The 17034-nt window shown below is 41.5% G+C and overlaps 1 protein-coding gene across 1 annotated transcript in view; it reads left to right on the plus strand.

The window, feature by feature from the left end:
- The window catches only part of LOC140135057 (ATPase family AAA domain-containing protein 3-B), a 38342-nt gene that overhangs the window by 792 nt on the left and 20516 nt on the right, over positions 1-17034 (plus strand). Inside the window, exons 2-9 of the mRNA XM_072156052.1 lie at positions 2607-2683; positions 3744-3845; positions 4933-4992; positions 6912-6981; positions 7273-7438; positions 7527-7596; positions 15986-16141; positions 16276-16332. Of these exons, the coding sequence (XP_072012153.1) occupies positions 2607-2683; positions 3744-3845; positions 4933-4992; positions 6912-6981; positions 7273-7438; positions 7527-7596; positions 15986-16141; positions 16276-16332 (758 nt within the window). The remainder of the gene's footprint in view (positions 1-2606; positions 2684-3743; positions 3846-4932; positions 4993-6911; positions 6982-7272; positions 7439-7526; positions 7597-15985; positions 16142-16275; positions 16333-17034) is intronic.

Here is a 17034-nt window from a genome sequence, read left to right on the forward strand (position 1 = left end):
GACCTCCATCTCTGATTGGGAAGGGGAGAGCGGCATAATAATAACTCGCCACCAGATGATACCGGTTTATTGGGAACTTTTGGCTCTATGACATATTTGTATACATACATAAACGACACAATGCAGGTATACATACTCGCATATACCCTCATGTATATGTCATCCTCTACTGTGCCATGTTTCTCACCTGTTCCCAAACATTGATGACTTACTTATTTTCCGAAAGAAATTATAATTTTAGGCTACATTCACACTTGTACTTTCTCACCCAATAAGATCCACAATTGATTTTGACTTCAACTACTGCATCAAAGAAACCTACAATTGTTTTTTCACCATGTACAAACACCCTCCACAATGTCACGTCCTGATATGTATCACGTCCTTTGCGATGTCCTTGCTTTGCTCTGTTTTGTCTGTATCCACCGCTCAGCACTGATGTGCTAAAGTCACTATTTGCACTCTGTTGCATCATTCATCTTGGTCTGTGGACTGTAGGTCACCTGATGGTGATGCTGTTGACTCCTGGTGGCTACAGAATTGTTACGCTTCACTGTATAGTCAGTAGTTCAAGGTTAATTTTCATGTTCTAGTTTAATATCTATATTTGCTGTCAGAGAATTGTTTTTGCAATGTATTATAGTGCATAAAAGCTGTAAGTCTGGCAGCCTGTAGTGACACCAAGTGTCAGTTGCTGCTTTGTTAGATTAACAGAACAATGCTTTGCCTTGTACATTGTAGCATGCTTTGAGTAGGTCAGGATTATCCAAAATTGGGGTACTGGTTGTCCCCTGCCAATCTGATTTTGCCTTATTGACACATACAGCCTTGCACACATAAGCCAAGCTTATGGAAGTATACAGATTGGTTTTCTCTTCCTGACTTTTCACTGATGCCTTACTGACCCATTCTTTTCAATGGGCTTTTTCACACTTCAGTTTTTTTCACTGATCCAATGACATTGGCAAATGACAGGTTCTACACGTTTCACAACAGTAGAAAAAAAACTGAAGTGTGAAAAAACCCATTGAAACGAATGGTTCAGCAAGGCATCAGTGAAAAATCACTGAAGCCAAGAAGAGAAAACCAATCTTATTGTGTCCATAAGCCAGAATGGCTTCAGTGAAAAATCACTGATGTGTAAAAAATAATATGAACCCCCGTGCTCCATTGTTTACAGTTACAGTAATGCAGGAAGGGACTTAAAGGAACACTCCAGTCAAAACTGATTAATTGAATTATATGTTGTGTAGGGCCAGAAAGGAGGAATATGGCTCTAGGTTTAAAGGAAAACTACCACTTGAAGTAGTAGGTGTAAGAAGGAAATACCGAGCACCAGCTCAGGGTGAGCTGGTGCCGGAGCTTATTTTTGTTAGTGTTTTAAACCGCTGTATCGCGGTTTAAAACACTTTTTAAACTTTATAGCCAAAGCTGCTTCGGCGCAGGGAGGTATGTGCTTGGCGCTTACCATGCACGTCGCTCTCCTTCACTTCCTATGTAGCCACATGCATGGTAAGCGCCGAGCGCGTACCTCCCTGCGCCGAAGCAGCTTCGGCTATAAAGTTTAAAAAGTGTTTTAAACCGCGATACAGCGGTTTAAAACACTAACAAAAATAAGCTCCGGCACCAGCTCACCCAGAGCTGGTGCTCGGTATTTGCTTCTTATACCTGCCACTTCAAGTGGTAGGTTTCCTTTAAGCAAGGTTCTAGGAATACAATGAAAATGAGTCCTGCTCCTCCCTTCAGAACCTGCACCATGTATTATTCAATGAATTAACTTTGACAGGAGAGTTCTTTTTAATACACATGCCATAAGTATACTTTATGGTGATGGCTGTTTCTCTGGGTATCAGATGTATGTTACTACAGTGCCTGGAATTGGAAATAGATGCCAGTCTATTGAATTAAGAGGTTATTGTCATAAACTATAAATAAGGTATTGCCAAAATCATACTTGGGCTGCATTCTCACGAATGCATGATTTCTCCAGTCCTGTATGAGACCTTTATATAGGTGAAGTTTTTCATCCTTATGAAGCATGTATTTAACCTGCATTTATACGACACCATAGACTTCTAATGTCATACAGAACTGAAATACGGAAGAAAATAAGGCATGCTCTATATTTTTATATGTCCAGTATACATTACAGTGTTAACAACTGCAATATAAATGGTTGGACGTATCGTCCATTGAAATCAATGTGGCCTAATGTAACCCGTAAAAAATGGTATGGTACGGGTAACATACGGCCATTTTCATACGGTCGTGTGAATGCAGCCTTACCTGTAGAAGTGTAACATGCAATGTATGATCAGCAGCACAATATTTAAAATGAAAATCACTGTCTGAATTGATTTTAGTTCATTCATTTTATCCCACCCAGAAAGAGCTACTAAAATGATGCTATTAAGTTATATATATACTTCCAAAATGATGCCAATGGAAAAATACACTTCCTCTCACAAAAAAGAAATACTCATATGGCTACATCGACAGTGTAACAAAAAATGGCTTTTGCAATGCAGCAATGAGGAACCTATGTGTCTTTGTATTTCGCAAATAATCTCTTTCTTCACCTTTATTTTCTTGTTTTCATTTTTCAGGACATGCCAAAGAAGCCCTTAACCTTGCAAAGATGCAAGAAGAGACTCTTCATCTGGAGCAGCAGGCCAAACTTAAGGTAAGTCAGAAATGTTGCCTTGAAATGTGCTCCATTGTATAAGATTATGACTGTTCACCAGTAAGTTGTAAAGAATAAAACTGTGACCTGAAACAGACGGACTCCTCTCCCTCTCCGTGATGTAGGCGACTACAAAGGATACACAGCACTTCACCGTAATAGAGGCCTAGAAATGTATTAACACTGCACCACCCAAAAAAAAGCAAAAACCATAAATAAGGAGCAGTATACAATAACTGCTGAAAAATATTAGCCGCAGACAAAACAATGATCAGAGAATAAAATATTCCACTACAGTAAATCATTAAAGTGTTATCTTAAAAATGGGTTGTCCAGAAGTTGAAATACATGGCTGCTTTATTCCAAAAACAGTACCACACCCGGCTATGGTTTGTACCCTGTAATCAAGCTTGGGGTGCGTGACCATACAGGGCCCTGCTATATACATACTATATGTAACCTTGTAATGGAAGGTACAACAAGTACATTGCCTGCTTTGTGAGGCATCTCTCTTAAGGATAGTTTTCCAATATCGGGTTCGTGAGGGTTCAGCAGCCTCGTACATAGGCTGTTCTCCGCTTCCCATTCAATTCTTTGGTTATCAGATCCCAAGGACAGGATCGGTGCTGTACTGGGGTTCGGATCTCCACCAGCCTATTCTATGGATAAGTTTTAATTTAGGAAAACACTTTTACTTTTATAAAAAAAAAAAAATTAATCTTAGCCATATATTGTGGTTAACCATTATGAAAATAAAACGCTACCATTTGGGAGATTAGTTTTATGACATCAGGGACATGGGAGAATTTTTTTTTTTTAAATCTGTCTGTTGTTAGTCCATTAAAACTGGAAAAGTCTCTTTAAAGATGTATGTGACAACTGGATTACATAGTTTCGGATGCTATCCCCTGTATAGTACTGGAAATTCTCTTGTAATGTAATGTCATGTAAGTAGATACAGGACACCCAAACATCCACTTGGACCTACGTGTCTAAATAGCCAAGAGCACAGACCTCTAACCACGGCTCTCCACGTTTGTTTTATTTATTTCCGTTTTAGGAATACGAAGCCGCCGTAGAACAGCTGAAAAGCGAGCAGATCCGTGTTCAGGGCGAAGAGCGCAGGAAAACACTAAATGAGGAGACAAAGCAAAATCAAGCGGTGGGTTCATGATCAAAGTCTTCCTATCCATACACTTCCAAAGGGGTCAGTAGTATATTCAGTAACATCTAACGCCTCTTTTATGCCTTGTTTAATTGGCTTCTGAGCCTTAAATGTGTTCCCTGTCTTCAAAGGGTGGAGTAGAGAAATAAGGATTTGTCTATTTTAGGAGTCAAATTAGGTGGACTAATTGAGACAAGGTGTACATAATCCAAAATTAATTTGAATAGGTGTGACATTTTGGTCGTGCTTGGTGATGGTGGTGGAGCAGGCATGTGAGTGCTTTCGGGTCCCAGGTCACTATTCACTGTGGTATCTGCAATTTAAACTAAACTTGCATTAAAAATACTATTCTATATGCAGAGAGTTTTAAAGAGCAGATATAACATACTATCCTATCTGCAGAGCATGTTATAGAGCAGGTACAGCTGAGCACATTGGCTCACATGTACTAAAAACAGTGCAAAGTGCACTATGTATAGTGCAGGGTGTACCAGATTCAGGATTTCTGGCTCTCCTGGCACTGGCCCAACAGAGTGCACCACTTTTTTTTTTCATGTGGTGCACCTTTAACATGAGGGGGGGGGGGGCTTTGCATGATAAATGTGGCGCATGGTCTGGCCGTGCACCAGGACGCTCATTTCGGAGCATTGTAGTGCAACTGTGAAATACATATGCAAGCAGTCTGAAAAGAATGTACAAAGTCATAGAGAAAACTGGTGCAGGGGCTTTAATAAATTTGGCCCATTCTGTCCTATCTGAAGGCAGCATGTTATACAGCAGATGCAGATATGTAGATTGTACATAGTGAACCAGTGTAACGCATGGGGAGCCAAGCACATTGTACACAGTGTCCTATTTGCAGGCAGCATGTTGTAGAGCAGGGGGAGCTGAGCAGATTGTACACAGTGTCCTATTTGCAGGCAGCATGTTGTAGAGCAGGGGGAGCCGAGCAGATTGAAATATAGTTGTGGGAAAATATTTATTGTACATGTTCATTGTTATAAGTTGAGGCGTTTCCTTGGATCAGTCCATATTGAGAGTTCACCATTTTGCTTATTGGTCAGTGTCTCTTCATGTATTCCAGAGAGCCCAATATCAAGACAAACTAGCCAGACAGCGGTACGAGGACCAGTTACGACAACAAGTAAGTATTATGAGAACAAAGGTCCCAATTTGTATCAAGTGGAGTCATTCTCTTTGGGACCACACAAGATATCAAAGAACGACACAGTATAACTTTTCTCCATTCAGATGTAGCAAAGGGAAATGCATGCAGATCTTCAGACTTGAAATGGAGCGACACTTGTATTTCACATTCTCTTACATGTAAGCTCTGGTGTTCCCTATGTTTGATACAGATGGGTCCCGTCTAATTCTCTCAGTAGATATGCTATTGTTCTTCCATACTGACAAGGCCATGATAAAACACAATCCGCAAAAGGAAGAGTAATTTTATTGAGTGGCAGGGGAGCTGTTTTCTGCTTACAATGTGGATCTACCAGATTCCATGATGGTCTTTCCATTTTTTCAGTGTTCATTGCCCCGGGGTTTAGTTATTATGCCCCCGCCGCCATCCTCCGTCCACAAAATGAAGAGCAGCTTGAAAAAAAAAAGAATGACCTTGGTGCATTTAGCTCCCAGATACTTTTGGGACACTGGCTGAATAAAATAATCCATCATCACTTTCCTCTTGTGGCCACTAGGGGGCACTGATGTCTGTACTAAAGAATCTGCAAATCTGTGTAGCAACTTCACAGCCATGGTTGCACAAATATATGGTGCATCGCTGCCAATAATTTTTTTTTTTTTCAGTGCATTAAAAATATTCAAAGAAATTAAGCAACTTTGCCAAATTAAAAAAAAAAAAAAAAAAAGGCTTAAATGTCCGCTCATGTTTTTTGTAATGGCTGTGTAAGTTTGCAAAGAGTTTGTATGTTCTCTACGTGTTTGTGTGGGTTTCCTCCGGGTCCTCCAGTTTCCTCCCACACTCCCAAATATATTTGTAGGTTGATTAGATTGTGAGCCCCATTGGGGACAGGGACCAGTTCGGCAAGTTCTTTTTAGTGCTGCGGAATCTGTGTGCGCTATATAAATAAAGAATTATTATTACATTTGGGGGGTGGATATTGGATAATTTACCAATATACAGCTATTAATTGTTCTGCATCTTTCTTGATGTGTAAAGTGAAGCCTCTTGTCTTTTACCTCATCAGCCGGACATTCCTGTCCATAAAATGTGATCTCTAACTGTCCATGAATAATCACCCTGCAAGGACCTTGATCTTATATTAATTAATAATATCATAAGGTCCTAACAGAGCGATCTTGACCGAGCAATCTCATGTCCCTCCATTCTATTGTCAGGAATCTCTGGCAGATGAGGTAAAAGCAGGGGCCGCATTAACGTTTTGCAGAAGGGTAATAATACATACCGTAACTCCTAGACGTATAGTGTTAATAGACGTCTAGTTATACAAGAAATCATTGCACCCCCTGTTTTCTGTGCTAAACTGGCCACAATGCTAGTAATTTTAAATTGTGTATTAAATAAAGGAGAAAGAACTTTATCTTGATCTAATGGTTACAATGTAGCAGTGATTTGTCTAAAGAGACTTGCAGAGATGATGCACAAATGCATGTCTCTCATCCCCCCCCCCCCCCCCCCCCCAGTGCTTGGCATCAGTGCTCTGCATCAGTGCTGTATACAGAGGACTGATGATATGTAACGCCAGTTACAGTACAGGATCGGACTGTCAGTGTCACAGCCCGATCGTGCCGATGGCTACCTGCGCACACTGCCATGGGCTTGGGCACGGTTCCTCCTGGCCGAGCCTTGCACCGGTGTGACATCACATGAACATGGATATAACGAGCCGTGCACCGGTGTGACATCACATGACTATGGACAGATTTTTATCCACGTGAAGAAAACAATAAAGCTTCCTATATGATGACCACAAAAAAAAAAAGAATTGAGAAATTGTATAACTTTTCATTACACAATGTATATCATTTATTTGATGAAAGTGGACAGCACCTCTAAGGTTCTTTTTCTCTCTACAGCAAATGCTCAATGAAGAGAATCTACGTAAACAAGAGGAATCTGTCCAGAAACAGGAAGCCATGCGAAAAGGTAAAGGAGGGACTTTCAAGACATCTTACACTTCTATTGCTCACAATTGTGTTTTTGTTTTGTTTTTTCTCTGATCCTTGAAATGGCGAAAACGGCAAAGCCAGTTCCAGCGCGTGGGCATGAGTGCTACTGTTTTTTAGCCTTGAGCCAGAGAATAGAGAAGGCCTCAGTACTTCTACCATCTGACAATGCAATGCACCAGCCCTTTCTCCAGATGATAGAACCATGGCTCACTTACAATGCGGCTATATATGTATGTCACCAGCAATGTGCTTTGTGTTCTCCCTTCAGCCACGATAGAGCATGAGATGGAGTTACGGCACAAGAATGAAATGCTGCGAATAGAGGCAGAGGCGCGAGCGAGAGCCAAGGTGGAGCGGGAGAACGCTGACATCATTCGGGAACAGATACGTCTCAAAGCTGCAGAACATCGGCAGACTGTTCTAGAGTCCATCAAGTATGTCAGGGGGGATTCTCGGTTTACTTGATGGTTTTATTGTAGCTCTCTGCTTGTCAGTTACAACATACACTGCTTATTTCTGCAGGACGGCAGGGACAGTGTTTGGAGAAGGTTTTCGGGCCTTTGTATCAGACTGGGACAAAGTGACTGCTGCTGTGAGTATTCTAGAAGTTCTGCACCCAAAATCCAAATAGTTTTACATGGCTAGATCTGAATGGTTATGACTCTGTCCCTGTAGTTTTAAGTGTAATCTCTACCTGATAGAATGACTGGTGTCAACAAGCAAAATACATAGGTGGAGATGTATTTAGGACAGTCCCATTATCTAACCAGTACAAGCAGAGCTATATTGGCATTTACAGGAAACCTATTCCTGTGTGTCAGGGCTGCAGAGAAATATCGCCTAAAGAAAACCAGTCGGTTAAACGAGCCCACTAACTAGAAATTTCTATTATACAGCAGTGCAACTATCCCTATATTGTTCTTACCCATGCCAGTAAAGTTCATAAAGTTGACTCGCCGTCTATGCAAATGACCCCATGTGAGTCCGATCATCATCTTTTCTTTGAGCTGCATCTGGCATATTCATGTCCTTACTGCTCAGCTGCGTCTCCAGTTCTTTCCCTCTCCCTCAAGAATGAGAAATACGCTGGCTGTGACTTGCTGAAGAGAATTTCTGAGGGAGGGGTGAATTGGGGAGCTGATTTCTCTTCAGTGAGTCAGTCATACACAGACAACGTCTCTCTCGCTTTTGAGGGAGAGGAACATAACGTAGCAGTGCCGAATACTCGGCTGAAGAGAAAGCAGACCCTTGTCAATCAGTAAGCTGGATGCGCAGCTGAGCTGGAATATGACTAGATTGTATATCAACTTTACAAATTAACTATGGAAAGTTACAGGCATGGGGAAGAACAATTGAGGGATAGTTGTACGGCTGTATAATAGCAGTTTTCAAAGATCTGGTTTTTTACAGGTTTCCTTTAAAATTGACCTGTCAGGGCTATTTAACACCTTAAGGACACGGCCTAAAATGGCCTTCTGACATGGAGCCATCTCCATGTCGGGCATATGCAGCAGGTACCAGGACCGGTCTTCTGCTGCGGATCGCGCAGATGATATAAATAGTCCTCATGCTGCAACAGCACGCTGATGAGAACAATCTATATCGTCTTGCGTCCTTAAGGTGTTAAAGAACAAAATCACCTACTGGTCCTTATGGTCCGGTGGCTTAATTAGTTAAGCGCTATTTGGTGCACTAAAGCCCTGGTCTATCACGGTTTTGTTTTGTTTTTTATTTAGCTTTTTTTTTTTTTTTTTTTTACACTAATTGCACCCCTTTACAATTAAATTCATTAGCCGTCCCAACGCTACCTTCCCACATAGGTTAGTATTTGCAGATTTGCCAAGCAAATTGCTGTCCACAGACACACACAGAATATATGTCTTATTTTGAAGGGGGTTTTCTTCAGGTTTTAGCACCTATTTACAGGATCGGTAGTCAATAAGTGCAGGTCTGACTAGTGTGACCACATCCCTCATAAGGCCTATTTAGAATATATAAGGAAATGCCAAGGTGGTCTTGTGGCTGGGGCTAAGAGAGTACAGGGGTCCCCTCTATTGACAATGGGTGGGTTTGATTCCCACAATCTATCCTTTATCAACCATTGGATAGGTGAGCAATGCTTCTGGTCTGCACAGATTTAAAAAAAAAAAAATTGTGGTAACTTTCAGAATTTTCACCAACTTTTACAACTATGTTAAGAAATCCATCCCCTTTGTGTATCCTGCATGTTTATCTTTCAGTTTAGGACATGGAGGCTACTTGTTCTTGATTTGTTATACATTGTTTAAAGGAAATCAGCCATGATAAACCAGGGACACTTACTCATAGATCCAGGCCGCATACTCTTCTTAAATTTGTTATCCATTGCCTTCTTCCTTCTACAATTGGCCTGAAGGGCTCTGGGGGTGTTATCAGAGCCCCTCAGTGCCGCAGTTTCACAGGCAGTTGTACTGTGCAGGAGCATTTCTCCCATCCAGCTGTGTGCTGACACTTCTTCTGCTGCAGTCAGATTACATTGTAGGTGGAAGGAGACGGTCTAACAGCTTGTAAATGTGATGCACTGTGGTGCTATGGTAACACCACCCAGAGCCCTTCTGGCTTTGTAGCATAGTTTTAATAGTTAATTTTAGAAGGAAGGAGGCCATGCGTAATACATATAAGAAGATCCCAACAGTCACGGTGCCTGTATTTATGAGCCTGGTTTACAATTCTTGATTTTGATGGTAGATTTGCTATAAGTGTTTACTGCACCAGGTTTTTTTTTAGTTGATGCTTTTTATTCCTAAAAGCATTCCCCCGCAGTGTCCTCTCTCGGCCAGGAGATGGTGCTGCAGAGTTGGGTCCTGGCTCTTATCTGCAGGTAGCAGCCTTCTGCGGTTAGGGATTTGCTGGTAAACATGGCGGATCTCTGTGTTGCTGAGCTGAATGCGTCTGTAGTGCAATGCAGAGCTCTGCTTCAGTATCATTGTGCCCTGGGCTCATTGTGCTCCATCTACTCTATTGGCATCAATACAAAACCAAACTCATAAGAAAGATATATGCATTTATACAGTCATACATTTTTTTATTTTTTTTTTTGTGCAGTATTTTTTTCTGAAATATCACAATTTTATCTGTTATCTGTATCTTTTTATAAACTGCAGCAATAATGTAGTGTCAGAACGTTTGCCCATAACAAGCAATGCTAGTTTAGCTATTGTAGTAGGCAGGTTGGACTGTACAAGGTATTAGTAGAGTCCCATACTAGTGGGACTAATACCTATTACTGATTTATATATATTGGAACTTGTCAGTCACATCTTTTGTTTCACTAGGAGTTTTATTATTATTATTATAATTATTTATTTTTGTTGTGTCCCAATGACAACTCTTGGTGGCGTTTCCCTAAGTTAGAGTCATTTGTTATCCATGGCCTCCTTCCTTCCAAAATTAACTTTTTAAATTATGCTAATGATAATTGCTTTATCAGAGCCCCTCCAGGTTTTTACACTGTCGCCCCTCTCTCTGCCTGCTGTAATCTCACACAGTTGACCGAGAGGGGGGACGTGCCCCTGTACAGTGTAACAACCTGTGAAGCTACAGCACAGAGGGGCTCTAGTGACACCCCCAAAGCCCTTCTGCTTCTTTAGCTTAATTTTAAAAGTCGATTGTAGAAGGACGGAGGCCATGGATAACAAATATAAAAAGATTACCACAGTCACTGTGCCTGGATCCATGAGTAATTTTCCCTGGACTTTGATGGTAGATTTCCATGACGATGGAAAATGTGCTGGGGTAAGGAAAAAAAACATGCTTATCCCTACTACAACTTCCCATTATAGGCCCTGCTCCCAACCAAAGCTTCAGGGGTCAAGAGGCCCTCTTCATCCAATCGGAGGTCTCAGACAGGAAGTGATGTTCCTGGAAAAGGGTCGGAAGGTCTCTTCTTCGTGGACCCCTGACCCCATTAACCTCTGACCTAAGTGGGCAATGTATGTGGGGTATTTGTTTTTGGTTTTTTTGTTTTTTTTACCCCAGCCCCCTCTAACTATTCTGCTACTTTTTGATGGTTAGAATTTACCTTTTGGGGCATTTTCTCCCCGTGACTGGCCAAGTGCGATGCATTATTTCAGTTAATTGTTAAAAATGGTATTTCCTAAGACCGTAGCGGTAAGTTCACCTAGGGTAAGGCAGATCTGGCCTTAGAGGCTGATAAATGAAGGTATAACACAGCAGAGCCGCCTGTACTGCACCTTAGTCAATGGACCATCAAAGCCATTTGTATTGTTAGTTTTGCCCTTGCTTCTCATCAGCCAAACAATATAGATCTCAGTCCCAAATAAACCGGGGCTCTGAACGCTCAGCGCTGCTTTGAAAAGTGAGTTTAATTCCCGCAGTTCCCCTGCAGCTCATTCCGTTAATGGAGAACCTTCCAAAGCAAAGAGGACGTGGAGTTCGATTTGATGAGCATGTAATTGTCTGTTTCCTAATGCATGCACAGATGTCAGATGCGGGATAAAAGCTCCGCTCCTTCCCGGCCCCCTGCATGAGCTTAAAAAAGAAACGGCTCGACAAAGCAAAATGCAATTCTCCAGCCAGTGATCGAAGTGGAAATTCTTTTGATTGAAGCGAATGGAGATAATTGGTCGTCATGTTGCCAGCGCACAGGTGCTCCCTTTCTATAGGGGGTTGTGAATGGAGAGCGCATGCATGAGGCTATGGATGCGCACCACCTAACTTGACCCCATAGCATTGGTGGGCTTGACATATTAAAATCTCACTTCTTCCGAGTTGTACCAAAGAGACTAGCTTTACTAATATTCGATTGAAACTGGTGCAGTTCTTTCGTCTGTAACTCCAAGATGTCTTAAAAAGTTTCTGCAGAGGATCAACTCAGGAAGTGGAATCTAAGTTACAAAGAATGAATTCTAGACTCCTCCCAGTTTCTGAAGTATCCTGCCTCACTGGCTTTACTTCTGAGAGGAATGTCCCTTTAAGTGGGACTTCACGTTGGGTTCATAAACATTAGGCTACCCTTACATAAATTTGTGCATTTCTCCTTCCCCAAGAAAACAAATTCACACCGTTCAGGCTGGCGGCACACGTGGCGTTTTGAACCCGTTTTGGGCCGTTTTTAAGCTATCTATTAAAAACGCATGCATTTTTTAAAACGCATCTGTTTTTGACCGGTTTGACCAATTATCTTAAAACGGATGCGTTTTCAAAAATGCATGCGTTTTTAATGGACAGCTTAAAAACGTCCGGAAAATGGGTTCAAAACGCCACGTGTGCCGCCGGCCTCATATGGATGTAACCTTGGGGCTGTCTCACATTACTTTGTAATGAGGAGTTAGCACTTTAGCAGTGCTATTCTGCGGTGAAGGGACTGCTTGGGGGAAATTTATCTTATGCCAGCGCCATTCCCTGTCTCCTGACAAATGTGGCGAGTGGCTTCGCCAGCGGACAGGCCTGGTGTAGAACTTCTGTATAGCCTGCAAACTTTAGGGCCTGAATATTCGCAGGATATAGCTAGTCGGACACAAATGCCCTACGGCACTAGCAGTGCCCCCTTTTACGCCGCAGTGGAGATGGCACGAAGGGGGAAATAATCGCAATTACTAGCAGTTCACTTTGTACATCTATAAACGGGCATACAAGCCCTGATTAATACTGATAATGTTGTCCTATAGCATACAACGTTGTCCTTTGCCTATGAGTGCTGTGTACCTGGACCCAGACTGGGCAGGCTACATACGGGACCACAGGGACTACTGAGCCATTACTAATGATGAGAATTGCATTACCTGTGGTCTTCCATCACTGCTCTAATGAGTCTTAACAAGGTCTGAAAAGTCATTTGGTTTTGAGCAAGGCACAGAAGGGGCCTCATTTAACCTCCATAGTTCCGGAAGAGGCAGTGATGATTCAGTGCAACCTCATAGACCTATAGTGTGTGGGTTTACATTAAATGGTTTTCAGCTAGTCATTTCATGACAATCGATACTTTGATTCTGGTCTCTTTTTGGGAATGTAATGTCTATAACCTGTGTATTGTTATATAGGCACCTAAATATGCAGTTGTTATGTGCACTAGCCATGCTAAATGAGAATACTAATATGGCTCCACCTCCTTTTTGCAAAATAGCTGCCAAATGAAATGGATATCATTGTAGAATTTTGGTTTAGATGATCTGTAGAGTGTTTATAGTGAAACACATGGTGTTGACATTGCGTTTTGAAACACAATATAACAGAACCTTTGCCCAATTACATTGGTGTTAACACAATGATTTAACACATGCGTTGATCTTGTGTTAATATTTGTGTTTTGTAAACACAAATATCAACAGGTATGTCATTCGGCAAAGCTCCTCTCCTCAGTTGTTGTAATGTGTTTCAAAACGCAATGTAATGTCCATTTGTGAACGCAGCCTGTGGGGTGGTCTCGCTCAATATGGGTTTTCTTTACACTCATGGGATGGATCTATAAAGTAAAAATGTAGTTGTCCAAATAAGTAAATGAATGTTGGCAAATATGGAATAAAATTATATAATGGATAATTCTTTATTCTCTATACACTCAACCAGCTGCATGGTTTAGGAGGAGTTTCCCATAAATGGAAAGTTGTCTCCAGGAAATTATCTATTTTTTGACCCAGTTTTTAACCTATATACTATAGTACTATTTTTACTCTGACCAGTAGGCCTAATAATAGACCAACTTTCTATTCTGTGCAGAGGTCGCCCCATTTAGACATTATTGCAATAGAAAACACTTTTCCAGAATGTACAAGTGTAACGTTTGCCATCGCTACTGACAATAGATGTCACAGCTTATCTCCTCTCCCTCCCTGTACAATGACCTCTGCATAGATAACTGACCCATCACTACTGACAATAGATGATGTCACAGCTTATCTCCTTCCCCTCCCTGTACAATGACCTCTGCATAGATAACTGACCCATCATTACATCACTACTGACAATAGATGATGTCACAGCTTATCTCCTCCCCCTCCCTGTACAATGTCCTCTATATAGATAACACTGACCCATCATTACATCACTACTGACAATAGATGATGTCACAGCTGCCTATGTCCATGAGGTGCTGTTAAGCATATCACTAGGTGCTGTTACTGCATAATCACGGACATAAATAGAAGAAAATAATCTGCAATGATATTTATCTGTTTTAAAGCTGAGGATATAGAAAATAAACCAAATTTATTGTAAAAAGTGTCACTTTTTATTTAATGTTTTAGCTACAGTATGTAAGGCGTTTCCCTGGCCAGGGTATGCATGAGGAATCCACGCTGCTCATGAGTACAATCCCTTTAAGACAAAGTGATTGATAGTAAAGTGACCCCTTAAGTTAATATTCTGTGTACAATCTATATCCTATTCAGTCCCATGTGAAATATAATCTTCACAACTGGGAGTCATGTTACTGAAGTGATGTACCAATACACAGGTTACATTTAGTGAAGGTTCTGCCATAATCAATACGTAGTCCTTATAAATATTCTATGTCGGAGGTTCTGCCCGCTGTTACCATGGTGATACAAGGATGATATCGCCATTTGTTTCACACATTGCTAAAATGCAGACACCTAGACAGATCATCGGATGGGATTTTCTTAAAAACAGATGTTTTTTTTTACCCAAATTAAAGTTTCCTCCATCCTCCCCTGCCACATCCTGAATTTTATTTACAGATGGTGATGTTGAACACTATACTGCTATTGTTAGATTTTATGTGAATTCTAACCATGGCATAGAGCGGCATTCATCATTTTTGTGAGACCACTCCTATGTAGATCTCTTAGTGACTTTGGAGTCTGCCACCTCTTCTGTGGCATTGGCATCAGCTATGACCCTTGTTGGCCTCCTCTCCTTGGAGTGTGAATTACGGCAACCATTTGTATAGGTTACTATTTGTGAATCTCCTGTCACCCAGGTGTCTGTTGGCGCTTGTGACCTCTCGTCATGCCAGTGGCTGGTGATTTACTCTGCTCCCGGGGGGATATTGTAGTTTATCAGCGATGCTATGCATCCGTTCTTTTGGCTGCTGTGACACTTGCCTAATAGGAGCTGTCAGATTCGCCCTCGCGTCTGATTTTTCCCGATGAGTGTAGGATGATTGCCGCTTGCCAAGCAGAGATGGCGAGCTTCTGTCATAAGGAAAGTGGCCTATTTGTCTTCTGTCTCTGAAGAAAAATATATAGTCGTGATCAAAATTTAATCGGTTAACTCTAGCGAATGCTGCGTCTGGTCTGTGTGGTGTACCCGCAGGTGTCTGCTTTGGCCCCTTATTTGTAGGGCTCCACATGATATTGCCTGGATTGTGCATTATGTGTTGTTTTCATAAATTAAGACCTGTCGCCTTACCTGACATGTTCGGAATGAATTGAATTCCCACTAAAATAAGCATTCTGCCTCCCATGATGGCACATGACTGTGCTCTATCCGTGAAAATCGTGATTACAGATCACATTGCTGTTTTGCAGGGGAAAAGGAACTCCATCCATTACATTTCACTATAATTCACAGAGTCCCATCCACTGCACTGTGATTGTTCCGTGAAATCCGGCCAGCGCGTGGTGCGTTTTTCACAGACCAAGCACAATTGTGTGCAACCGACCTTTGAACTCTGTTGTGCTGCACCCTTTAATCATGTGAGTGCCATTAGTCAAGCACCCACTTATCTGATATTGATGACCTATTTTAGGATGCATAATTGAATAAAAGTCGCAGACAAGGTAGGATTCCTTTTTTTTTTTTTTTTTTTTTTTTTGGTAATCAAGTTAAGATTGGCAGGGGAACCAGCACCCCATGCCTGCCTGTGTCGGTAGCTTGAAGTGATCATGGTGCTCCAGAAAACACCGCTTCACAGGCCTCGTCTATTCCTCATATCAGGCTTAGCCGCAGTACCAAGTTGTTCTGATGAAATGGTTGTATCTGCTGTATGCCTGAGCCATCTGATGTCCTCCTTCCTGTAGGCAGCCGGATTGACACTACTTGCGTTAGGTGTTTACTCTGCCAAGAACGCCACTGGTGTCGCCGGACGTTACATCGAAGCACGCCTTGGAAAGCCTTCATTGGTTAGAGACACATCCCGTATTACAGTGGTGGAGGCGGTCAAGCATCCTGTGAAGGTAAGGATGAAAATAATGAGGAGCTTGATGTCATGTTATTTTTGGGCTAAACATCCATTTTTGTTTTAAAAATTCTGTGTTTTTAAGAAATTAAGATATTGAACTTTTTTATTTTTTATTTTTTTTACCAATAGGTCACCAAGCGCATTTTTAGCAAAATCCAGGATGCCTTAGAAGGAGTTGTTCTTAGTGTAAGTATATGCGGCATATTGAGCCGTGGATAATACGGATAAAATGGGTGTTCTCTTTCAACAAATACATTTTGTTTGAATTATGAAAAGTTAGACAAGTTTCCAATAAACTTTCTGTATCACTTCCTCACGGTTTTCTAGATCTCTGCTTGCTGTCATTATATAGAAAGCTTCTATGTTTACTTCCAGCAGATAGAAATCTGTCCCTGGATAATTACTTCCTAATATAACAAGCCATGCACCTGTGTGACCAGGGACAGATTTCTATCAACTGGACAAGCTTCCTATTGAATGGCAGCAAGCAAAGATATTGTACAAATTTTGCAGAACTGTGAACACGCCTTAAGTTTTGTTTGGGATCACCACATTTCTTAGAGGGTGATAGGGTGGTTGTCACTGCGGCGCACACTGGTGGTCAAAGTAATTTGGGTTAAACTTCACAAAAGACTTTTCATTGGTGTCTCGGTTACACAACGCGTTTCAGAATCTCTAGGGATTCCTTTTTCAAGTGAGAGGAGACTGTGAGCTCGGGGGTTCCTTAGTCTGCCAGAGCTGTCCTTAGAAATTCTGAAACGCGATGTGTAACCGAGACACCAATGAAAAGTCTTTTGTGAAGATTATCCCAAATTACTTTGCCTACCAATGTGCACTGCAGTGACAACCACCCTATCGATCGCCCAATGCACTTGATCCAGATGCAGC

This window comes from Engystomops pustulosus, chromosome 6 (assembly GCF_040894005.1).
Source record: "Engystomops pustulosus chromosome 6, aEngPut4.maternal, whole genome shotgun sequence".
In the NCBI taxonomy this organism is placed as follows: domain Eukaryota; kingdom Metazoa; phylum Chordata; class Amphibia; order Anura; family Leptodactylidae; genus Engystomops; species Engystomops pustulosus.